We start from the raw sequence: 27146 nt of genomic DNA on the forward strand, positions 1-27146 counted from the left end.
TCCAGGCAGTTTCTAGAGTAAGTGTCATGGTTGGCACAACATTGTGGGCTGAATGGCCTGGAATATGCTGTAGATTTCTATGTTCTATGTTGAACAGCAAAATTACTTTGGCTACCCTACAATCCTCTGATAACTCTCCCATTACTAAGGATGATTTAATTATCTCTGCTAGGGCCCCAACTATTTCTGCACTTGCCTCCCGTAGAGTCCGAGGGAGCACCTTGTCATGCCCCGGAGATTTATCCACCCTAATCTGCCTCAGGATAGCAAACATCTCCTCTTCTTTAATCTGTATAGGGTCCACAATTTTAATGCTGCTTTTCCACACTCTCATTGACACTCTGTCCATCTCCTGAGTAAATGAGATAAAAAAAAAAAATTAAGATCTCACCCATCTGCTTTCGTTCCACACATGGATTGCCATTCCGGTCTTCCAGAGGAGCAACTTTATGCCTTGCAATCCGTTTGTTGTTAATCTATTTCTAGAATCCCCGACAATTATCCTTTATCTTTTTTACGAGGGCAATCTCATGCTTTCTTTTCGCCATCCTGATTTATTTCTTATGTTTTCTCTTGAATTTCTTATACTCCATAAGAACCTACCTGCCTATCTTTGTTATGCAACTCCATTTTGTGCTTCACTAGGTTCTCAATATCTCTTGAAAACCAAGAGATACAGTTTCTATCTTTATCTTTTATTCTGACAAGCACATACCCACTTTGTGCTTACAAAATTTTGCTTTGAAGGCCTCAATTTACCAAGCACACCTTTGCCAGAAAGCAGCCTGTCCCAGGCCACAGTTGCCAGATCCTAGTGTCATAATTCCAGGTGTTGATCCGTGCTCTGAACACATCTGCCTTTCCTACGCTACTCCCTGTATTGAAATATACAGGATTGAGCATATCCACTGCACCATGCTCAACTTTTTCATTCCTGTCTTTGTCTGAGGTCTGAACAACAACTGTCTCCACAACGTCTCCAGTATCTGTTCTGTTATTCAGGCTCCCATTCCCCCTGCAACTTTAGTTTAACCCTCCCCCACCCCCACCTCCCACCATGCAGCTCTATCAGCCCTTTGTGCTTCATCTCGCAGATCAATAAAAAGGAGGTGCATACCAGGTACAGGCAGATAGGAACAAATGGGATACTTATGAAATACAGGAAATTAAAGTGAACACTTATGAAAGACAAGGAAGGCATGAGGTTGCCCCAGCAGACATGGTGAAGGAGAATCCTCATGGATTTTGCAGATATGTTAAGAGCAAAAAGGATTGCAAGGGGGGAAAAAAAAATAATCCTATGCAAGATCAGAACAGTAGTTCTGATCTGAGGCAAAATAGATGTGGGAGATTTTTTTTTGCATCCGTATTTACACAGGAGATGGTCACAGAGTCTATAGAAGTGAGGCAAAGCAGCATCAACTTCATGGATCCTGTACAGATTACAGAGGTGGAGGTGTTTGCTGTCTTAAGGCAAATTAGCGTGGATAAATACCCAGGGCCTGACAAGTTGTTCCCTAGGACTCTGCGGCAGACAAGTGCAGAAATTGTCGGGGCACGAGGACAGATATTTAAATGATCTTTAGAGACAGGTGAGGTACTGGAGGATTGGAGGACAGCCAATGTTGTTCCGCTGTTCAAGAAAGGCTCTAAAAATAAACTAAGAGATTGTACATTGGTGAGCTTGACATCAGTAGTGGGAAAGTTATTGGAATGCATGTGCAGGAACTGGAGATATGCTGTAAGTATTTGGATAGGTGTGGACTGATTAAGGATAGACATCAGGGCTTTGTGCATGGTAGGTCATGTCTAACCAATCTTGTAGAGTCTCCCGAGGAAGTTATCAGGCAAGGCAGTGGATGTTATCCACATGGACTTGAGCAAGGCACTGGACAAAGTCTCATATGGGAGGTTGGTCAAGAAGGTTCAGTCACTCAGCATTCAAGATGAGACAGTAAATTGGATGAGACACTGTCTTTGGGAGAAGCCAGTGTGTGGTAGCAGATGGTTGCCTCTCTGACCGGAGGCCTGTGACTAGTGGTGTGCCACAGGGATCAGTGCTGGATCTGTTATTGTTTGTCATCTATATCAGTAATCTGGATGATCAGCAAATTTGCGGATGACACCAAGATTGGTGGTGTAGTGAACAGTGAGGAAGACTGTCATGGCTTGCTGTGCAATCTGGACCAACTGGGAAAATGGTTTGAGAAATGGAAAATGGAATTTAATGCAGACAAGTGTGAGGTGTTGCACTTTGGTATGACGTACCAAGGGAGGTCTTTCACAGTGACTGGTAGGGCACTGAGGAGTGTTGTAGAAGAAAGGGATCTGGGAATACAAGTCTTTAATTCACTGATAGTGGGGGAGTCCAGAACCAGAGGCCACAATTTGAGAATAAGGGGTAGGTCATTTAGCATGGAGTTGAGGAAAAACTTTTTCAGCCAGAGAGTTGTGGATCTGTGGAATGCAGTGGAGGCCAATTCTCTGAATGCTTTTAAGAAGGAGTTGGAGAGATCTCTTAATGATAGCAGAGTCAAGGGATATGGGGAGAAGGCAGGAACGGGGTACTGATTGTGGATGATCAGCCATGATCACAGTGAATGGCAGTACCGGCTTGAAGGGCCAAATGGCCTACTCCTGCACCTATTGTCTATTGAAAATGGTGTCATGGATGTGACGGAAAGAAAGACTTTGGCCCATTGGCCTTCATGAACCAAAGTACTGACAACAATAGATAGACGTTATGTTGACTTGTGGAAGACATTGGTGAGGCCTAATTTGGAGTATTGTGTGCAGTTTTGGTCACCTACCTACATGAAGGTTGTAAAAGAGGTTGAAAGAGTTCAGAGAAAATTCACAAGGATGTTGCCAGGTCTGGAGGACTTGGGTTATTAGGAAAGATTGAACAGGTCAGGACTTTATTCCTTGCAACATAAAAGATTGAGGGGAGATTTGATGGAGGTATACCACTATTATGAGGGGTATAGATAGGGTAAATGCAAGCTGGCTTTTACCACTGAGATGGGGTGGGACGACAACCAGAGACCATGGGTTATGGGTAAAAGGTGAAACGTTAAGGGGAACATGAGGGGAAACTTCTTCACGCAGACGGTCATCCGGGTGTGGAATGAGCAGCCAGCACAAGTGGTGCACGCGAGCTCAATTTCAACATTTAAGAGGTTTGTATAGGTACCTGGATGGTAGGGGTATGGGAGTGGGTGGTTTAAATAGTTCAGCACAAACCAGATGGTCCAAAGGGCCTGTTTCTGTGCTGTAATTTTCTGTGACTGTGACAAGAACCTGAAATAATACAAAAATTCCCTCTAAGTTCTTTTAACAGCTGTGTGGACCAACCATTCATCTCAGCAGGAATTTTGTATATGGTGTTAAAACTCTGGCACTTTTAAGTTAATAATACATAAAAGAAAATCCCAGGTGCCTGACAAGAAAGACAATTTGCCTGATACTGTTTCAGTTACTGTGGGGCCAGGCAACCATGCTGCTCAGCAGGAACAGGGAATAATACCAATGGAGAGAGTCAAACTGAGCCAAGCAGCAAATTGGAGATGGCAGAAATGCCCCATTCTTATAGAGACAGGAACAGCATCAAGGAATTGATGGTCATTCCAGATACCAGCACTGTGCCCAGTTAGAAGATGATTTCTCTCTCCAACTTGGGTTGAACCTCACTGTAACAGTGTGATACCAGATCAAACCTTGACAACTCAAGTAATCTCATCTGAAATTTAGTCCTAACCCAGTGATGGATTTTGTAAATCTTTTTACAGGTTAAAAACGAGAAGGAATTTAGCTCCTAGGATCTCAAACACGGCACGCCAGTTTTGCTGTCTCTGTCCAGATGTTTGAGAAGTGGAGCAAGGATTTCAATCAACCACCCTTCCTGCTCAGACTGTGGGGAGGGATTCACTTGGTCATCTGACCGACTGGCTCGCCCGTCATTTTACACAGGGGAAAGGCCGTTCACCTGCTCAGACAGTGGGAGTGGATTCACTCGGTTATCTCAATTGAAGGTACATCAACAAGTTCACACCAGACAAGGCCATTCATCTGATCTGTGTGTGAGAAGGGATTCAGTCGGTCATCCCACCTGTGGACACACCAGGCAACTCACACTGGGCAGAGGCTGGTCATCTGCTGAATTTGTGGGGAAGGATTCACTCGGTCATCTGACCTAATGGCTCACCAGCGGGTTCACACTGGGGAGAAGCCGTTCACCTGCTCAGTCTGTGGGAAGAGATTCACTGATTCATCCTCCCTACAGAGACATCAGCGAATTCACACTGGGGAGAAGCCATTCACCTGCTCAGTCTGTGGGAAGAGATTCAATGAGTCATCCAACCTACAGAGTCATCAGCGAGTTCACACTGGGGAGAAGCCGTTCACCTGCTCAGTCTGTGGGAAGAGATTCACTAATTCATCCACCCTACAGAGACATCAGCGAGTTCACACTGGGGAGAAGCCGTTCACCTGCTCAGTCTGTGGGAAGAGATTAGCTGATCAATCCAGCCTACAGAAACATCAGCGAGTTCACACTGGGGAGAAGCCGTTCACCTGCTCAGTCTGTGGGAAGAGATTCACTGAGTCATCCAGCCTACAGAGACATCAGCGAGTCCACACTGGGGAGAAGCCATTCACCTGCTCAGTCTGTGGGAAGAGATTCACTGGGTCATCCAACCTACAGAGTCATCAGCGAGTTCACACTGGGGAGAAGCCATTCACCTGCTCAGAATGTGGGAAGGGATTCACTCAGTCATCCAACCTACAGAGTCATCAGCGAGTTCACACTGGGGAGAAGCCGTTCACCTGTTCAGAATGTGGGAAGGGATTCACTCGGTTATCCAGCCTACAGAGTCATCAGCGAGTTCACACTGGGGAGAAGCCATTCACCTGCTCAGAATGTGGGAAGAGATTCACTGATTCATCCAGCCTGCAGAATCATCAGCGAGTTCACACTGGGGAGAAGCCGTTCATCTGCTCAGACTGTGGGAAGAGATTCACTCAGTCATCCCACCTACAGAGTCATCAGCGAGTTCACACTGGGGAGAAGCCATTCACCTGCTTAGAATGTGGGAAAGGATTCACTCAGTCATCCAGACTGCTGGCACACCAGTCAGTTCACAGTGGGGAGTGGCCGTTCACCTGCTCAGACTGTGGGAAGGGATTCACTTGCTCGTCTAAGCTAATGGCTCACCAGCGAGTTCACACTGGAGAGATGCTGTTCACCTGCTCAGTCTCTGAGAAGAGATTCACTGAGTCATCCAACCTAGTGGCACACCAGCAAGGTCACACTGGGGAGAAGCCGTTCACCTGCTCAGTCTGTGGGAAGAGATTCACTCAGTCATCCCTCCTGCAGAGTCATCAGCGAGTTCACACTGGGGAGAGGCCATTCACCTGCTCAGTTTGTGGGAAGAGATTCACTCACCCATCCACCCTACAGAATCATCAGCGAGTTCACACTGGGGAGAAACCATTCACCTGCTTAGTCTGTGGGAAAAGATTCACTCAGTTATCCACCCTGCAGAAACATCAGCGAGTTCACACTGGGGAGAAGCCGTTCACCTGCTCAGTCTGCGGGAAGAGATTCACTCAGTCATCCAACCTACAGAGTCATCAGCGAGTTCACACTGGGGAGAAGCCATTCACCAGCTCAGAATGTGGGAAAGGATTCACTCAGTCATCCAAACTGCTGGCACACCAGTCAGTTCACAATGGGGAATGGCCATTGTTATGAATCCCTAGATTTTGTTTGCTGTGGACTGTCATTTTGAGAGAGAGAGAGATTAAGAATGGAAATCAGTCTGACTTGCAGCTTGTTTACATCACTCACAGCTTGTTTAGTTTTAACCAAGGACACAGACACTCAGAGTCAGACGGAGATGAAGGAGGAAAAATGGAAGGTTCGAAACAAGGGAACTAGTGGCCAAAGGTCACTGTTTCAAACTTTCCTATGCCCACAAAGGTGGATTAATTATCGATTCAGCATACATTGAATGTGTGGTTGTCACCTCATTTGATCCATAGGAGTGGATCGGATTTGGGGTATCCTGTGAAGACCACTTATGTGTTAACCCTTGCCTGGGTGTAGTGTGGAAATTCACTTGAAGACGATACCCCTTGTGAAAAGTCACTTTCGGTGATAATTTGTATGTGGATTTGGAACAACGATGGATAAAATCTACAGCGACTGTTCTCTCGTTTTACCACCATGGATGCTGTGGAATTCAACGTTATTGCCTCCTCTCGACATTTACCCTGGATTACAAATATCTCTCTCTCCTCAACTATTCTGTGGTTGAACTGAACTTTCATAGCTTACCATCTCAAGACTCCAAGCCTTGTTTCCCCTGAGCTCAGTAGTTTGGGAGTTATACTTACCCACATTTATACACATAACACTGTTAACTTTTGTTTGTCTTGCTTAAGTTACTATATTGTTTGTAGGTACTAATAAAGATAGTGGATTTAACATCAAAAACAGACTCTAGGTGTAGTCTATTGCTGCTGACTCATTTCTAAAGTGTTACGGGGACAAAATTGGGACTTGCATCCGGGATAGGAAAAGATTTGGAGGTGTATTGATTAATTATCGATTTCACTGGAGAAATCCCTTTTGATTTATTTGTGTGTGGAAAATAAGCAGCAATGGATGTTGATAGATTTCTGGAAGCGCCAACCTCTAAGGCACTGAAGGACACCAGAAGTATTGAGTTGTTGAGTATTGTTAAATGGTTAAAACTTGCTAAGGTGAAATCGACAATGAGGAGGTCACAGATGCAGAGGATAATAGCTGAACATTATGTATCTGAGGGTGTGTTTAAAGTGGAGGAGTTGGAGGTGTTTCCTGAAAGTAAACCTAGTGAGCTTGGCCTCCCGTACAAGTTAGAAAAATTCAAGATGGAGGCTGTGGAAAGGCAGAGGCAGGTTGAGGCTAGAGAGGCAGGAAAACAGAGAGAAGAGGCAGAAAAACAGGGAGGAAGCAGAAAGACAGTGGCTGTTTGAACTGGAAAAGATAGAGAGATTGCAGCAAAGGGGTCTAGCATTAGACTCTGGTGATAAATTTGAGGGCAGTCAGGATGTTAAATTGGTACCTCCATTTGACGATGCAGAGGTTGATAAATACTTTCAGCATTTTGATAAGGTTGCTCAGAGTTTAAAGTGCCCAAAAGAGGGTTGGCCTATTCTCTTACAAAGTGTAATTAAGGGAAAGGCTCAGCAAGCCTATTCTGCTTTGACAGTTGATGAAGCAGCTGATTATGACATAGTGAAACAGGCTGTGCTGAAGGCTTACGAGTTGGTCCCAGAAGCATACAGGCAAAAGTTTAGAAATTCGAGGAAACCTGTGAACCAGAGTTATATGGAATTTGCTTATGAGAAGTTTGTGTGTTTTGACCGCTGGTGCACATATAAAAATGTAAATGATGATTTTAACAGCTTGAAAGAGTTGGTTTTAATTGAAGAATTCAAAAGTTGCATCCTTGATTTAGATTTAGATGAAAAGGATGCTGCCACTTTGCAGGAGTCTGCTAGATTAGCAGATGAGTTTGCTTTAACCCACAAGGTTATGTTTACCCCGAGTAAGAGTTTCCAAAAGAGTAGCAGGGATAACCAGGGTAAATCAGAAATTAAAGCTGGGACTAGTGACAAGAGTAAGGATGAAGAGAAGCAGTTGAAGGAGAAATATTCTGGTCTCTCTTGTTACTATTGTAAGAAAGCTGGTCATATGACGGCTAATTGTTCTGTCCTGAAGAAGGAAAAGGAGGCAGTCCCACATGCCTGTGATCAGTATGTTGAAGCACCTATAAACCCACAGGGTTCTGAACATTCTGTTGAGGCTCAGTTAAGAACTGAGAGGTCTGACTGAGTTAAGAAGGGATTCGATCACTTTATGTCAGGTGGGTTTGTATTAGTAATGGAAGGGTCAACCCCGGTACCAGTGAAAATTCTTTGAGATACTAGGGCTTCTCAGTCACTTATATTAGACAGCATTCTAAAGTTTGGTGATGAGACTGACATTGGTGAGGTAAATCTTATTAAAGGCATTGGGGGCAGCATTGTTTCTGTGCCATTGCACAAGGTAACTTTACAGTCAGGGTTGGTTTCGGGACCTGTTAAGATTGGATTATGCTCCAGTTTACCGGTGGACGATGTTACTTTGCTGTCAGGGAATGACCTGGCATATGATAATGTTGTTCCTGCAGTGCAGTCGACAACTAAGCCAACCACTGACGACCCACAGATGGATTTTAACATTTATCCTTCCTGCACAGTAACTCGAAGTACGGTGAAAAAGTCTGCTAATGCAGACGGTTCTGTGCAGCACGATTCTGATACCCAAGGTAGCCAAAATTGGGATTCAGGTTATGATGACTTGTCAGGGACTTTTCTGCCTTCATTGTTTCAACAGGATTCAGGGAGCAAGTCTGATGAGAAAGATTTATCCCTGTCCAGGAAGGAGTTTATAGCAGAACAGAACTGGGACCCTGAGATTGAAGCTTTATAGGAAACATCTCTCTCAGATGATGAAATTAAGAAAATGACAGTAGGGTATTATCTCCAGGATGGAGTGTTAACGAGGAAGTGGAGGCCACCTGCTATACCTGCGAGTGAGGAATGGGCAATTGTTCACCAAGTTGTAGTTCCTAAATTTTATTGGACTGAAATTTTAACTTTGGCTCACAGTATGCCCTTAGGTGGCCATTTTGGAGTGAATAAAACTGTAAACAGGATTATAAAGGAATTTTACTGGCCTAATTTGAGAAAAGATGTTGTGACCTTTTGCAGATCCTGTCACACTTGTCAAGTTGTGGGTAAACCTAATCAGGTCACCCCAGTGACCCCACTCCAGCCTATACCTGCATTCGGAGAACCCTGTTCCAAATTTATAGTGGATTGTGCTGGCCCATTACCAAAGACTAAAGCTGTCCATCAGTATTTGCTAACTATTATGTGTACTGCATCCAGATTCCCAGAGGCAATACCTCTCAGAAATATTAAAGCTAAAACTGTGGCGAAGGCTCTTAACAAGTTTTTTACTTTATTTGGTTTGCCTAAAGAAATCCAGTCTGATCAAGGAAGTAATTTTACATCTGGATTATTCTAGCAGGTAGTTTATGAACTGGGAACTAAACAAATTACATCGTCTGCGTACCATCCGGAATCACAAGGGGCTTTAGAAAGATTTAATTCTACCCTCAAAACAATGATTAAGACATACTGTGTTGAAAATGGAAAAGACTGGGATGAAGGAATACATTTGCTTTTGTTCACTGTAAAGGCTGATTTATACTTGTGCATTGGGGATACGCCATATCCTACACCATAGGCCCGATTTAATTTTTGCGTAGCCCAACACCGTAGCGAGCATGCGTAGTTGTGTCTGCATCACTCTGCACTTCACCACCAAAACGCAAGTTGGCGGTGGGGTTTCTCTGACACTGTTGAGCTTCTTCGTGAGAGACATGGATGAGGAAATGCATTTCCAATATTTTCGGATGTCGGCAGGTAGATTTGACGAGTTGGTTCATTGTCTCCAACCATTTATTTTGCATCAGTGTACAGACATGGCAGAGAAAAGCAACCAGAAATGCGATGCTACCAAGCATACCAATCACAGTTGTTGCGGTCTGCGTCGCCACGACGCGTGAGTTACTTTTTAGAGGAGGTGCGCGTCACCCTACGGCGTAAGGTACAGCGTGGGTACGGCATAGGGTACATAGTGCCTACGGTGTACACTTGACGCACAAGTATAAATCAGGCTTAAGAGAGTTGGTACAGGAGTCACTGGGCTTTAGTCCATTTGAACTTGTATTTGGTCATAGAGTGAGGGGACCTTTGACCTTGTTAAAGGAACAGTGGATTGATGGGGATGTACATGTTAACTTGTTAGACTATGTTTTGAAGTTCAAAAATAAACTATACCAAGCCTGTCGTCTAACGAGACAAAACTTGAAGATTTCTCAAAGCAAAATGAAGTGTTGGTTTGATAAGCGGACCAAAACAAAAGAAAATACAAGGTAAGGGATAATGTGCTTGCCTTATCTCCAATGTTGACGAATCCACTTCAAGCGAAATTCAATGGACTGTATGAAATAGTCTCTCAAATTAATGATGTGAATTATGGTATTAAAACACACGACTGACGTAAACTAACATGGGTGGTACACATCAATATGATAAAGCCTTATTCAGACAAGCAGGCACCATCGGTGAGTGTTGTCAAACATATAAATCTGACAGCCCTGAGAATGAAACAATTGACTTGTCCGAGACTTTTCACAAGCCAAACATGGTCCTGGTTAGACTAATGAACTCAGTTGTTCTCGAAAACATTGACAACAAGTTGGCTCATCTGCAGCCAAGGCAACAACAACAGCTGAAGGAATTAATTCTGAAGTTTAAAGATTTATTTCCTGATGCTCCCAAGTAAACCACAGTCGCAGTACATGACGTAGATATTGGTCAAGCCAAACCGATTAAACAACACCCATATCGCATGAACGTAGAAAAGTGTAAATTGGCTGAGCAAAGAATTGAATATATGCTGAAAATAGTATTATTAGGCCTTCAACATCAGATTGGAGCTCACCCTGCGTTATTGTGCCCAAACCTGATGGTAGTGTTAGATTTTGCACTGATTATAGGAAGGTAAATGCAGTAACAAAAACAGATGCCTATCCTATCCCTAGGGTGGATGATTGCATCGATAAGGTTGGAAAAGGTAGTTTCTTACAAAGATTGATCTGTTGAAAGGGTATTGGTGTGTTCCATTGACGGACTGAGGTAGAGAAATTTCTGCATTTGTGACACCTTCTGGGTTGTATGAATACAATGTTTCACCATTTGGAATGAAATATGCTCCAGGAACATTCCAGAGAATGATGGATTCTGTAATTCAAGGGTTAGGACACACAGATGCCTATATTGATGACTTAGTCACAGGGAGTGACACTTGGGAAGAGCATATCTCTGTAGTAGAAAAGCTGTTTGACAGGCTCTCCAGGGCCAACCTTACAGCTGACGGAGCTAAGAGTGAATTTGGCCATGCCACTGTGATCTGTCTTGGCTGTGTTGTAGGTCAAGGCAAGTTGGCTCCTGTGCAGGCAAAATCCAGGCCATTTCTGAAGTTCCTATTCCGACTGTGTGATGAAGGCCCGTCACTGATTACAGACGTCTCATGGCACACTCAGTAAAACACTCAAAGGGTCATCCACACACATTATTCCCTCTGTTATTGTGGTGAGTGCACATGTCACAATAAATCAACAGTCACAATTTTACACTCATCCCCAGCAGTAATAGGTATGAAAAAAAGAAACACACTATGTCACAGTTTTATTATCTCAGGTCAATTTATTCATATTCATCTTTCCAATAAGTGTTTTGCCGAAGTGTCATGATAATCTGACGTTTCTCTCCTCCACAGTCACTGGGTCTGAAACAGAGCTGCTGCATAGAGCTGTCTTCTCTAGAGGCAGCAGCAACCTGCACAGGTGTGCCGATGGTGGAGGATACCATCTTCACCTGGGACAAGGGTTATGTTACCTAATTACTCATCTTGTGGTAAAGTTTTGGGGTTTATACAAGTTACTTAACTGGGAAATGGTGAATCCTATGATGAAGTCTATGTGTTTATTGTGAGAACTGGTGGTAGAGTTTCAGATTGTGTGAAATGGAAGATAATTGAGTTAATTAGCTTTTGGTTAGTCTGGGGGGATTGGCTTAGCAGTTATAAGCCTCGAGTTACCAAGGCTTTGGGTTCTTTTTTGTCTAGTCTGAGGGTGGCTGTTAACCAGACAGGTGACAATTGCAAGCTGTATGTATATATATATATAGTTTTTTAAAAATTTCTTGTTTTGATGTGGACATCCAAGTTTTTCTTTTTCCACTATTTTTGTAAATAAAAGCACCTCAATCTATTTTTACGACTCAAGCCATCTTGTTATTTTTCTTAGACAGTTGACCCACAGTTTTTGTGACAGACTGGTAAGAAGGCTCTTGGAAGGTTTCTGGGAATGGTTGGATATTATCGTAAGTTCTGTAAGAACTTTGCTGATATCGCTCTTCCTCTGACTAATCTCCTGAAGAAGGGTGAAAAGTTTGTTTGGACCGAGCCTTGTCAGGAAGCATTTGATCAACTGAAAGTTATTATTTGGGATTAGGCCAATCAATGTAGCGTCATCAGCAAATTTAATTAACAGATTGGCGCTGTGGGTGGCGACACAAGTCATGGGTGCACAGAGAGTAAAGGAGGGGGCCAAGGATTCAACCCTGTGGGGCATGTGTGCTGAGGGTCAGAGAGACAGAAGTGAGGGAGCCCACTCTTACCACCTGCCGGCGATCTGACAGGAAGTCCAGGATCCAGCTACACAAGTCAGGGTGAAGGGCGAGGTCTCTGAGCTTCTTGTCGATACTTCACGTCTTCGTATGGCTAAAGCTCTGCCCATGACTGCAAGGAACTGCAGAGAACTTTGGTCTCATCTGGAAACATCGTAGAAACAAGCCTCCCCTCTATGGACTCTTCCTGCACTTCCCCTGCCTCGGGAAAGCAGGCCGTGTACTCAAAGATGCCCACAACTTTGGACATTATTGCTGCAAACCCAATCCCCCATCTGGGAAGAGATACAAAAGCCTTAAAGCGCATACCACCAGGCTCATGGACAGCTTCCTGTCTGCAGTTGTCAGCCAAATTAATGGTCTCCAGTCCAATAGAATGAACTCGACCTCACAATGTAACTCGACGTGACCCTGCCCCAAATGTCTATCTGCACTGCACTTTCTCTGCAGCCATAATGCTTTGTTACAGTTATTGTTTTGTCGTATATCAGCTCAATGTACCGTAGTAATGTATTGATCTGTGTGGATGGTAGGTCGGGCAAGATTTTCACTGTAGCTTAGTGCGTGATAAGAATAAACAAATTCCCCATTTTAATTGTGTGGAAATATTAGACAGACTGAGCTTCTGCTTTGAAACCACAGAGGGAAACTTAACTGTTGTCATTTCTGAGGAAAGCAAATAAGTAGAAAAGGATTCAATCTCGCATTACGATCTGCAGTAACTGGGATCAGGTGACCGGTGGTGGGTCTCCCAGACCAATTATCAGAATCAGGTTTAATAGCACCGGCAGATGTCATGGAATTTGTTGTCTCTGCGGCAGCAATAGAACCTAATTCATAACAATAGATTTTAACCATTGTGATTTAAAATAAGAATATACATATTAAATAGTTAAATTATATAAGTAGTACAAAAACATTTTAAGAATGTAATACTGTAAACTATTTTAATTGTGTGGAACTATTTGACTGACTGGGTTGTTGCTTTGGAAATTCTGGAGTGAAGCTGAACTAAACTGTACACATTTATGAGAAGCTCAGATAAATAGAAAAGGCTAATTTTCACATGAATGGGTCAGACATTCAGAAACACTGGCTGCACTTCAGCTGGTAAAAACACTGGTTGAGGCCTAGTCCCAGGCCTCAGCCCAGTGGTTATGGTCTGGGACTTGGTGAGAGTAAGCATTCGGCACAGACTAGAAGGGCCAAGATGGCCTGTTTCTGTGCTGTAATTGTTATGTGGTTATATGGAAACATGCTGAAAATATTGCAGAATAAAACATTGTCCACCCACAACGAGAGGACGTGACAGATCCGGATCTCACTGCCTTGTCTGAACGGGCGAAAGATGAAGCTACACGGACACGTAGAGCAGTGACCGGCAAATGCTGCAGATCTGCGGGAAAATGTGAACAGGACATGGGATCGCGTGACGGGTGGAGGGTCTCCCACCTGAACCGATGACTCTGCTCCTCGCCCCTCACACGCTGCCTGACCCATCCGCTGCATTTCCCACATTCCATATTTACACAAGATACATTTTTACTACTTCCTCCAGATCTTCCCTGTCCCTTTCCCTCCACCCCCAGGTCACAGAGTCACAGGCCCGATTCCCATCCCGGTCCAACACACAATTCAGACCCAAACCGGAAATGTGCAGGTTTCATTTAAATCTGTCCATGTTTATAAACACTAATTTCTATTCACATTCCTCCAGCCTCACTGGACAGGAACACTGAAACATCAGGTGAGAAACAGGAGGAGGTGGCCATTCAGCCCCTCTAACCATCAACAAGATGAAGGCTGCTCTCCCATCTCAGCCACATGTTTCTGCCCGATCCTCATTTCCTCGATCTCTCTGGTCTCCACACATCTGCCGGCCTCTGTTTTATGTGAGGACGATCACTGAGTCTTCACCGACCTCTGTGGTGGGGATTTACAGACATTCACCACCCTCGGAGTGGAGACATTTCCCCTCATCTCAGTCCTGGACAGTCCACCCCCTTTTTCAGAGACTGGGATCCCTGGTTCAGCCAGTAATGATGTTGTGCATTTCAATGTGTTCACCTCTCAGTCCTCGATTCTCCAAATGAAAGGGTTATCACATTTGATCTTTCTTCATGTGATGACCCCACCACTCCAGGGATCAGTCTGGTGAATCTTCATTGCACTCTCCATAACAAATACTCTCTAATCTCTTTGTTAATCCTCTATGGAATTAATTTCCATCTTCTGCAGCCCCGTGTTGCCCCAACCACTCACCTCCCACCCCCGTCACTATTTCCACCTTCCCACCTCCCCCTCACCTGGATCCACCTCTCACTCCCCAGCTCTTGCCCCATCCCCACCCCTCACCTCTTTTCTCGGACTATTTCCCGTCCACTCTCAGTCCAGAGGGAGGGTCTCGGCCCGAAATGTTGACGGTCCATTTCCCTCCACAGATGCTGCCCGACCCACTGAGTTCCTCCGGCAGTTTGTTCTTTGGTCTGTGTGACCCGTGTTAGTGTGGGGAGCGGGATTTTACACCATATTCCCGGTACAGTCTCAACAAAACACAAATAATTGTCACTTTGCCCGGACCATCGGCCCCGCTTGCAGGGCAACAGTCTGCCGGTGTTTGCCCCCCAATGTGGTGAATCGCCACCACCGTGGGCTCAGACATTTCCACAGATGAGCCCCTCCTGTCCCCACCGGGACAAACATCCTGTCCGCCCCCTCTCTCACCGTCTTCATCCTCTCCCTCCCCGGGGAACCGGCATCAAACCGACGGGCCGAGCGGTCTCCTCCTACCTCTCAGCGACACATCAGACTCCGGCCGCAGGAGACGCTTCACAAACGCCCCAACTTCCCTCGGAGGGAAATGGAAATAAATCAGAAAGCGGACATTTACTTTGACGGTTGTCCCGCCGTGACGGAAAGTTCGGGAGACGGAGTCAGCGGGGGTAACGCCCTCTCGGCTGGTCCGCCTCCGCTATTGGCTGGAAGCAGTGATTGACATCGCTTCGTACCAATGGGAATAGTGCAGCGCGTGACTCCTCTTTTGACAGCGGTGGGGGAGGGGCTGCTCACGTGATTAGTAGCCCGGCCGTTAAACCGACCAAGCTCGAGCTCACCAGCGCGCGGGGCACAAAAGGCCCCGGATGATCGGTTGAGGTGAGAAGGGGTCTCCGGGTTGGGGGTCTCACCGGGCGGCGTTTTCAACACCGACTTCGGGTAGTTGCTGTGACTCCGGACTCCGTGACCCGCAATCCCGGGACAGTCCTGCTCTCTTCCCTCTCTCTCAGCCCCACCATCCGTACACGGGCCCCGGGGAGCTTCCGGCTGATGAGGGAATGGGAACCGATGGGTCTCTCAGACAGAGCTGAGCTCCAGCTGTCTAAATGCAAGGATCGGGAACTCGGAGAAAGGGAACAAAATCTTTTACATCAGCTGTTGTGAAAATCACCTTTGTTCTGCCTCCAGTCACAAACCAGAGAAAATCTGCAGATGCTGGAAATCCGAGCAACACACACAAATTGCTGGAGGAACTCAGCATTAGATTCAAGATTCAAGAAACTTTATTGTCATTCTAACCGCACATCAGCTCTGCAGGGCAGAATGAGACAGCGTTTCTCAGAGGCAGTGCAATCATAACATAACAAACACAACACTAAATAATAAACATAACAATAAATAGTAAAACACAACAGCCACATGTCAGTTAAAATCAGTGATAAATGTCCAGTGCAAGTTAAAAGTGTCCAAAGCAGAGTCAGGTGGAGCAGCTATTTAGCAGTCTGACTGGCTGTGGGAGGAAGCTGTTTAGTAGCCTTGTGCTTTTAGTTTTGATGCTCCTGTAACGTTTGCCTGATGGCAGAAGAACAAACAGTTCATGGAGAGGGTGTGAGGGGTCTTAATGATGTACCGTGTTTTCTGGAGGCATCGCCTCTGAAAGAGGTCTTGGACAGAAGGTAGGGAGACCCCAATAACCTTCTCTGCTCCCCTAACCACCCTCTGCAAGGCAGTACGCTTTTCCATAGATGCTGCGTGGCCTGCTGAGTTCCTCCAAAATTTTGTGTGTGTTGCTGGTTCCACCTCCTACTGTTCTGGACTTTCTACCCGGGAGGACATGTTTTGACCCATTCTCTCTGGGTACATAATGATATCAAACACCTTTGCCCTGGGCAGCAAGTAGCTTTCACATCACAAATGTGCCAGACTCCAATGAGACAGACTACTGCCCTTCCCTTCATATTCATTGGCATTGCCATCACTGAGTTCACCACCATCAGTCACCTGGGGGAGGGTTCAGGGGAAATATTTATATACAATACAGAAACTGGAGTTACTTGTGTGTACTGTGGCGATGCAAAAGTTGCTGGAGAATTTGCAAGTGGGAAGGAGTGTTATTTAGAAATCTGACATTTTAAGTGTCATTTAGCAAGCAAACCACATATGGACGGTGTGCAAAAGCTCTGGCGAGAAAATCCTTCATTACCTGTTACAGGCCTGCAACATAGGTTGTGTGAGAGTGCAGATGAACTTAATCAAACCCAGAAGAGATCAAAGTTCTTATTGACAGTGATTTGATAGCTGTTAAAATGAATGCCTCTCTATATAAAATTCACTGTGCACACTGGGTAAAAAATGCATAATACAAGCTTTATGTACACACTGGTCATTACAAATTTGAGGGGAGATTGGTGGGAAGGTATGGACACCTCTGGTGTCCCTGATGCCCTCATGTACAAGATGTACAAGATGGAGGAGGGATCTGATTGAAACGTATATAATCCTAAAGGGATTGGACAGGCTAGATGCAGGAAGATTGTTCCCGATGTTGGGGAAGTCCACAACGAGGGGTCACATTTGGAGGATAAAGGGGAAGCCTTTTAGGACTGAGATTAGGAAAAACTTCTTCACACAGAGAGTGGTGAATCTGTGGAATTCTCTGCCACAGGAAACTGTTGAGGCCAGTTCATTGGCTATATTTAAGAGGGAGTTGGATATGGCCCTTGTGGCTACGGGGATCAGGGGGTATGGAGGGAAGGCTGGTGCAGGGTTCGGAGTTGGATGATCAGCCACGATCATACTGAATGGCGGTGCAGGCTCGAAGGGCTGAATGGCCTACTCCTGCACCTATTTTCTATGTTTCTATGTGCATCCAGCTACAGCTTGAAACCCTGCACTTTAAGGAGTTGAAACTTGAAATAGATGAATTCTGGATCATCCAGGAGTCGGAGGGGGTGATAGATATGACATGAAGAGAGGTGAGTTCCACCCAAGGTGCAGGACACAGGAAACTGGATGAGAGTCAGGAAGGGGAATGAGGTTAAATAGCCATCGCGGAGTAATCTTGTGTCCATCCCACACAACAACAGGTGGACCCACTTTAGAAACTGTTGGGGGGATTACTGACAGAGGAAAGTCAAAGGGGTGAGAGGGGATTCGTTCGTTAGGGGAACAGAACAAGAGGGGTCTAACATCCTAGTGGTAAGGCTTGCTCGTGCTAGTGTTCGGGGGAGGGGTGATGTGGTTAAAATAAGTTGTAGGGGGAATGGGAGCCAGAATGACAGAACATATAGTGGAGAGGGTGAATTGAATGGAATTGACTTTATTACATACATCCTTCATATACATGAGGAGTAGAAATCTTTACATCTCCATCTAAATGTGCAAAGTGTAATTCATAGTAATTTATAACAGATAGTTTATACATAGGACAGTCAATATAACATAGTTTACAATTGTATCAGCATGAATTAAGCAGTCTGATGGCCTGGTGGAAGATGATGTCCCGGAGCCTGTTGGTCTTTTTGCTGTGGTCCTGTTTCCTGGATGGGAGCAGCAGGAACAGTTTGTGGTTGTGGTGAATTGGGTCCCCAATATCCTTTGGAACCTTTTTACACACCTATCTCTGTAAATGTCCTGAATAGTGGGAAGTTCACATCTACAGATGCGCTGGGCTGTCTGCACCACTCTCTGCAGGTTCCTGTGATTAAGGGAAGTACAGTTCCCATACCAGGCAGTGATGCAGCTGGTCAGGATGCTCTCAATTGTGTGTCCCTGTAGAAAGACCTTTGGATTTTGGGCCCCATCCCCAACTTCTTCAACTATCTGCGGTGAAAGAGGTGCTGCTGTGCTCTTTTTACAACACAGCCGGTATGTACAGACCATGTACATGAAAGATGGCAAATGGAGTTTAATGCTGGTGAGTGTGAGATGCTACATTTTGGTAGGACTAATCAAAATAGGACATACATGGTAAATGGTAGGGCATTGAAGAATGCAGTAGAACAGAGGGATCTGGGAGTAATGGTGCATCATTCCCTGAAGGTGGAATCTCATGTGGATAGGGTGGTGAAGAAAGCTTTTGGTATGCTGGCCTTCATAAATCAGAGCATTGAGTATAGGAGCTGGAATGTAATGTTAAAATTGTACAAGGCATTGGTAAGGCCAAATTTGGAGTATTGTGTACAGTTCTGGTCACCGAATAATCGGAAAGATGTCAACAAAATAGAGAGAATACAGAGATTTACTAGAATGTTACCTGGGTTTCAGCACCTCAGTTACAGAGAAAGGTTGAACAAGTTGGGTCTTTATTTTTTTGGAGCGTAGAAGGTTGAGGGGTCTTAACAGAGGTATTTAAAATTATGAGGGGGATAGATAGAGTTGATGTGTATAGGCTTTTTCCATTGAGAGTAGATGAGATTCAAACAAGAGGACATGAGTTGAGTGTTAGGGGGAAGAAGTTTAGGGGTAACATGAGGGGAACTTCTTTACTCAGAGAGTGGTAGCTGTGTGGAATGAGCTTCCAGCAGAAGTGGTAGAGGCAGGTTCGATATTGTCATTTAAAGTAAAATTGGATAGCTGTATGGACAGGAAAGGAATGGAGGGTTATGGGCTGAGTGCAGGTTGGTGGGACTAGGTGAGAGTAAGCATTCAGCATGGACTAGAAGGGCTGAGATGGCCTGTTTCCATGCTGTAATTGTTATATGGTTATATGTGAGATCCTTGGTGATGTTTATGCTGAGGAATTTAAAGCTGTTCACCTTCTTAACCCCAGATCCATTGATGTCAATAGGGGTTAGCCTGTCTCCATTCCTCCTGTAGTCCACAATCAGCTCCTTTATTTTTGTGACAAAGAGGGAGAGTTTGTTTTCTTGACACCAGTCAGATGTTGTTCAGACCTCAGACAGAGTCAGCAATCAAATGGTTGAGCATGGTGCGATGAATGTGCTGAGCTGTGTATATCACAATGCAAGAAGCATCGTAGGAAAGCCAGATGAGCTCAGGACAGGGAATTATGAAGTTGTATCCATTGTGGGGACTTGGTTGCATCCAACAGTTTGAGGGATTTAGAGGAATAAATTTGTAGAGAGATTGCACCATGCCAAGATGCAAAGGTTGTTCCAGTAAGTGATTTTAACTTTCCATATATTGACTGGGACTCCCATACAGCAAAAGGACTAGATGGAGTAGAGTTTGTCAAATGTGCCCTTAATCTGTAATTTGAATTCCTGATGTAGAAGTGTGCAGTAAGCTGTTAGGAAATGATCCAGGGCTGGTGACAGAAATTAGTGATCATAATGCCATGAGATTCAAAGTAAATATGGAAAACGAGAGGTCTGGACCACGGGTTGAGATTCTAAATTGGAGAAAGGTCAATTTTGATGGTATGAGAAAGGCTCTGACAAGTGTGGTTTGGAACAGGCTGCTTTCTGGCAAAGGAGTACTTGGTAAGTGGGAGGCCTTCAGAAGTGAAATTTTGAGGATGTAGAGTTTATACATGCCTGCTAAAATAAAAGTTGAAAAGTTACAGGTGCAGGGAACCTTGCTTTTCAAGAGATATTGAGGCCAGGATATTTTGTTCCTCTAAATGCCTCAGACTGTTGGGTGCTACCAAGACGCATGAATGACAACAGTATCATGATTCCATGCCCTGAGCTCACCTGACTTTTTTTTTTAGTTGTCTGCTTTTGGTTTCTGAAAGTTTCCCAACAGGTTTTGGGTAAGTTATTGGAATGTATGTGCAGGAACCGGATATATACTGTAAGTATTTGGATAGGTGTGGACTGATAAAGGATAGACAGCATGGCTTTGTGCACGGTAGGTCATGTCTATCCAATCTTATAGAGTCTCTTGAGGAGGTTATGAGGAAAGTGGTTGAAGGCAAGGCAGTGGATGTTGTCTACATGGACTTTAGCAAGGCACTGGGCAAAGTCTCATATGGGAGATTGGTCAAGAAGGTTCAGTCACTCAGCATTCAAGATGAGATAGTAAATTGGGTGAGTCACTGTCTTTGGGAGAAGCCAGAGTGTGGTAGCACATGGTTGCCTCTCTGACTGGAGGCCTGTGACTAGTGGTTTGCCACAGGGATCAGTGCTGTATCTGTTATTGTGTGTCATCTATATCAGTAATCTGGTTGATAGTGTGGTTAACTGGATCAGCAAATTTGTGGATCACACCAAGATTAGTGGTGTCGTGAACAGCAAGGAAGACTATCATGGCTTGCAGTGCAATCTGGATCAGCTGGAATAATGGGATAAGAAATGCAAAATGGAATTTAATGGAGACAAGTGTGAGGTGTTGCATTTTGGTTGGACCTAGGTCTTACACAGTGAATGTTAGGGCACTGAGGATTGCTGTAGAAGAAAGGCATCTGAGAATACAGGTCTGTATTTCACTGAAAGTGGTGTCACAGTTAGATAGGGATGGAAAGAAAGATTTTGGCACGTTGGCCTTTTTGAACCAAAGTACTGACAACAATAGATGGATGTTCTGTTGACTTTGTACAAGACATTGGTGAGGCCTAATTTGGAGTATTGTGTGCGGTTTTGGTCACCAACCTACAGGAAGATGTAAAAGAGGTTGAAAGAGTTCAGAGAAGATTCACAAGGATTTTGCCAGGTCTGGAGGACTTGGGTTATAAGGAAAGATTGAGCAGGTCAAGACTTTATTCCTTAGAATGTAGAAGACCGAGGGGAGATTTGATTGTGATAGAGGGGTATAGATAGGGTAAATGCAAGCTGGCTTTCTCTACTGAGATTGGGCGGTACTACAACCAGAGGCCATGGGTTAAGGGTGAAAGGTGAGATGTTAGGCGCACATGAGGGGAAACTTCTTCACACAGACGGTCATCCGGGTGTGGAATGAGCAGCCAGCACAAGTGGTGCATGCGAGCTCAATTTCAACATTTAAGAGGTTTGCATAGGTACCTGGATGGTAGGGGTATGGAGGTGGGCAGTTTAAATAGTTCAGCACAAACCAGATGGCCCAAAGGGCCTGTTTCTGTGTTGTAATTTTCTGTGACTGTGACAAGAACCTGAAATAATACAAAAATTCACTCCAAGTCCTTTAAACAGCTGTGTGGACCAACCATTCATCTCAGCAGGAATTTTTTATATGGCGTTAAAACTGTGGCACTTTAAGTTAATAATACATAAAAGAAAATCCCAGATGCATGTCAAGAAAGACTATTTGTGAGAGGGTGTTTCAGTTACTGTGGGGCCAGGCATCCATGGGGCTCAGCAGGAACAGGGAATAATACCAATGGAGAGAGTCAAACTGAGCCAGGTCACAGATTGGAGATGGCAGAAATGCCCCATTCTTATAGAGACAGGAAGAGCATCAGAGAATTTGATGGTCACTCCAGATACCAGCACTGTGCCCATGCAGAAGATGATTTCTCTGTCCAACTTGGGTTGAACCTCACTGTAACAGTGTGATACCAGATCAAACCTTGGCAACTCAAGTAATCTCATCTGAAATGTTGTCCTACACCAATTGATGGATTTTGTAAATCTTTTTACAGGTTAAAAACGAGAAGGAATTTGCCTCCAGCAATCTCAAACACGGCACGCCAGTTTTGCTGTCCCTGTCAAGATATTTAAGAACTGGAGCAAGGGATCGACCATCGTTCCTGTTCAGACTGTGGGAAGGTATTCTCTCAGTCTTCTGACCGACTGACATGCCCATAACTTTCCAAGGGAAAGGCCGTTCACCTGCTCAGATAGTGGGAATGGATTCACTCGGTTATCTCAATTGAAGGTATATCAGCAAGTTCACACTGGGCAAGGCCATTCATCTGTTCTGTGTGTGAGAAAGGATTCAGTCGGTCTTCCCACCTGCGGACACACCAGTCAGTTCACATTGGGTAGAGGCTGGTCATCTGCTGAATTTCTGGGAAAGGGAAAAGGATTCACTCAGTCATCTAACCTAATGGCTCACCAGCGAGTTCACACTGGGGAGAAGCCGTTCACCTGCTCATTCTGTGGGAAGAGATTCACTGATTCATCCACCCTACAGAAACACCAGCGAATTCACTCTGGGGAGAAGCCGTTCACCTGCTCAGAATGTGGCATGAGATTCACTGATTCATCCCACCTACAGAGTCACCAGCGAGTTCACACTGGGGAGAAGCCGTTCACCTGCTCAGTCTGTGGGAAGGGATTCACTCAGTCATTCACCCTACAGAGACATCAGCAAGTTCACACTGGGGAGAAGCCGTTCCCCTGCTTAGAATGTGGGAAGAGATTCACTGATTCATCCCATCTACAGAGTCACCAGCGAGTTCACACTGGGGAGAAGCCGTTCACCTGCTCCGAATGTGGGAAGAGATTCACTTACTCATCCAACCTACACAGTCATCAGCGAGTTCACACGGGGCAGAGGCCGTTCACCTGCTCAGAATGTGGGAAGAGATTCACTTGGTCATCCTGCCTACAGAGTCATCAGCGAGTTCACACGGGGGAGAAGCCGTTCGCCTGCTCAGAATGTGGGAAGAGATTCACTGATTCGTCCACCCTACAGAGACATCAGCAAGTTCACACTGGGGAGAAGCCATTCACCTGCTCAGTCTGTGGGAAGAGATTCACTCCGTCATCCGATCTACAGAGACATCAGCGAGTTCACACTGGGGAGAAGCCGTTCACCTGCTCAGTCTGTGGGAAGAGATTCTCTCAGTCATCTGATCTGCAGAGTCATCAGCGAATTCACACTGGGGAGAAGCCGTTCACCTGCTCCAAATGTGGGAAGAGATTCACTGATTCATCCCATCTACAGAGTCACCAGCGAGTTCACACTGGGGAGAAGCCGTTCACCTGCTCCGAATGTGGGAAGAGATTCACTTACTCATCCAACCTACACAGTCATCAGCGAGTTCACACTGGGGAGAAGCCGTTCACCTGCTCAGAATGTGGGAAGAGATTCACTAGGTCATCCGGACTGCTGGCACACCAGTCAGCTCACACGCGGGAGAGGCCATTCTCCTGCTCAGTCTGTGGGAAGAGATTCACTAATTTGTCCACCCTACAGAAACACCAGCGAGTTCACACTGGGGAGAGGCCGTTCACCTGCTCAGAATGTGGGAAGAGATTCACTCAGTCATCCGACCTACAGAGACATCAGCGAGTTCACACTGGGGAGAAGCCGTTCACCTGCTCAGTCTGTGGGAAGAGGTTCACTGATTCGTCCACCCTGCAGAAACACCAGCGAGTTCACACTGGGGAGAAGCCATTCACCTGAACAGAATGTGGTAAGAGATTCACCCGGTCATCCCACCTAATGGCACACCAGTCAGTTCGCACGGGGGAGAGGCCGTTCACTTGCTCAGAATGTGGGAAGAGATTCACTCATCCAACCTACAGAGTCATCAGCGAGTTCACACTGGGGAGAGGCCGTTCACCTGCTCAGACTGTGGGAAGAGATTCACTCAGTCATCCCACCTACTGGCACACCAGTCAGTTCACACTGGGCCATTGTTATGAATCCCTAGGTTTCATTTTCTGTGGACTGTCATTTTAAGAGAGAGAGAGAGATTAAGAATGGAAATCAGTCTGACTTGCAGCTTGTTTACATCGCTCGCTGCTTGTTTTAACCGAGGACACAGATACTCAGAGTCAGATGGAGATGAAGGAGGAAAAATGGAAGGTTCGAAACAAGGGAACTGGTGGCCAAGGGTCACTGTTTAGAACTTTCCTCTGCCCACAAGGGTGGGTTAATTATCAATTCAGCGAACATCAAATGTGTGGTTGTCACCTCATTTGATCCATAGGAGTGGATCGGATTTGGGGTATCCTGTGAAGACCACTTATGTGTTAACCCTTGCCTGGGTGTGGTGTGGAAATTCACTTGAAGACAATACCCCTTGTGACAAGTCACTTTTGGTGATAATTTGTATGTGGATTTGGAACAACGACGGATGAAATCTACAGCGACTGTTCCCTCGTTTTACCACCATGGAAACTTGAAAAAATCTACAGCGACTGTTCTTTCGTTTTACCACCTTGGAAACTTGAATTCACGTTATTGCCTTCTCTCGACATTTACCCTGGATTACAAATATCTCTCTCTCCTCAACTGCTCTGTGGTTGAACTGAACTTTCATAGTTCACCATCTCAAGACTCCAAGCTTTGTTTCCCCCGAGTTCAATAGTTTGGGAGTTATATTTACACACACGTACACATAACACTGTTAACTTCTGTTTATCTTGCTTAAAATACTATATTGTTAGTAGATGCTAATAAAGATAGTGGATTTAACATCAAAACCAGACTCCAGGTGTAGTTTATTGCTGCTGGTTCGTTTCTAGAGCGTTATGGTTCATAAAAAAATTGGGGCCTGCATCCTGGATATGAACAGATTTGGGGGTGTATAGATTACTAACCAACTTCATTGGTGAAATCCCTTTTGATTTATTTGTGTGGCAGAAGCAATGGATGTTGATAGATGTCTGGAAGCGCCAACCTCTGAGGCACTAAAGGACACCAGAAGGATTGCGTTTTGAGTATTGCTGAAAGGTTAAAACTTGTGAAGGTGAAATCGACAATGAGGAGGTTACAGATGCAGAGGAGAATAGCTGAGCATTATGTATCTGAGGGTATGTTTAAAGTGGAGGAGTTGAAGGTGTTTCCTGAAAGTAAACCTAGTGAGCTTGGGCTCCCGTACAAGTTAGAAAAATTAAAGATGGAGGCTGTGGAACGGCAGAGGCAGGTTGAGGCTAGAGAGGCAGAAAAACAGGGAAGAAGCAGAAAGACAGAGGCTGTTCGAGCTGGAAAAGATAGAGAGATTGCAGCAAAAGGGTCTCGCGTTAGACTCTGGGGATAAGTTTGAGGCCAGTCGGAAAGTTAAATTGCTACCTCCATTTGATGAGGCAGAGGTTGATAAATACTTTCAGCATTTTGAGAAGGTTGCTCTGAGTTTAAAGTGGCAAAAAGAGGGTTGGCCCATTCTCTTACAAAGTGTAATTAAGGGGAAGGCTCAGCGAGCCTATTCTGCTTTGACTGTTGTTGAAGCAGCTGATTATGACATAGTGTAACAGGCTGTGCTCAGTGCTTATGAGTTGGTCCCAGAAGCATACAGGCAAAAGTTTAGAAATTTGAGGAAATCTGTGAACCAGACTTATATGGATTTGCTTATGAGAAGTTTGTGTGTTTTGACCGCTGGTGCACATATAAAAATGTTAATGATGATTTTAACAGCTTGAAAGATTTGGTTTTAACTGAAGAATTCAGGAGGTGCATCCCTGATGACATAAAGACGTATTTAAATGAAAAGGATGCTGCCACTTTGCAGGAGTCTGCTGGATTAGCAGATGTGTTTGCTTTAACTCATAAGGTTAAGTTTACCCAGAATAAGAGCTTCCAAAGGAGTAGCAGGGATAACCAGGGTAAACCAGAAATTGAAGTTGGGTTTAGTGACAAGAGTGAGGATGAAGGGAAGCAGTTGAAGGAGAAATATTCTGGTCTTTCTTGTTACTATTGTAAGAAAGCTGGTCATATGATGGCTAATTGTCCTGTCCTGAAGAAGAAAAAGGAAAAGGAGGCAGTCCCACATGCCTGTGATCAGTATGTTGAAGCACCTATAAACCCACAGGGTTCTGAACATTCTGTTGAGGCTCAGTTAAGGACTGAGAGGTCTGAATGAGTTAAGAAGGGATTTGATCATTTTATGTCAGATGGGTTTATATTAGTAATGGAAGGGTCAACCCCGGTACCAGTGAAAATTCTTTGAGATACTAGGGCTTCTCAGTCACTTATATTAGACAGTATTCTAAAGTTTGGTGATGAGACTGACATTGGTGAGGTAAATCTTATTAAAGGCATTGGGGGCAGCATTGTATCTTTTCCATTGCACAAGGTAACTTTACAGTCAGGGTTGGTTTCAGGACCTGTTAAGATCGGATTATGCTCCAGTTTACCGGTGGAAGATGTTACTTTGCTGATAGGGAATGACCTGGCAGATGGTAAGGTTGTTCCTGCAGTTCAGTTGACAACTAAGCCAACCACTGACGACCCACAGATGGATTTTAGCATTTATCCTTCCTGCACAGTAACTCGAAGTACAGCTAAAAAGTCTGCCAATGCAGACGGTTCTGTGCAGCATGATTCTGATACCCATGATAGCCAAAGTTGGGATTCAGGTTATGATGACTTAAAACAGAGATCATCTTCCTTTTTCCCTTCTGCTCCACAGAACCAGACCCAATGCTAGAGACCGCATCGCCGTGGTCGTCCTCTGTCAAGTCATCCCCCTCAACAGCATCTAAAACGAGATAACAATTACTGAGGGGGATGGCCACAGGGGTGCTCTCTGCTATCTGAGCTCTTCCCATCCCTTCCCTGACAGTCACCCACTTATCGATCTCCTGCTCATGTTCCATTATAAGCTGTAGATCATCAAGCTGCAGCTCCAGATCCCTAACACGTTCTCTCATCAGCTGCATCTCAGCACACCGGGCGCCGATATGGCCATCTGGGAGACGGGAAGATTCCCGGAATTCCCACATCTTACACCCGGAGCAAAGTACTAA

At 45.0% G+C, this 27146-nt stretch overlaps 1 protein-coding gene across 1 annotated transcript in view; it reads left to right on the top strand.

Moving 5' to 3' along the window:
• LOC140207854 (uncharacterized) overlaps positions 1–27146 on the top strand; it is a 144865-nt gene extending 117719 nt beyond the window's left edge. The window contains 3 exon segments of the mRNA XM_072276404.1: positions 4535–5106; positions 23289–23982; positions 27009–27146. Of these exon segments, the coding sequence (XP_072132505.1) occupies positions 4535–5106; positions 23289–23982; positions 27009–27146 (1404 nt within the window).

Source organism: Mobula birostris, chromosome 13 (genome assembly GCF_030028105.1).
Source record: "Mobula birostris isolate sMobBir1 chromosome 13, sMobBir1.hap1, whole genome shotgun sequence".
NCBI lineage: Eukaryota > Metazoa > Chordata > Chondrichthyes > Myliobatiformes > Myliobatidae > Mobula > Mobula birostris.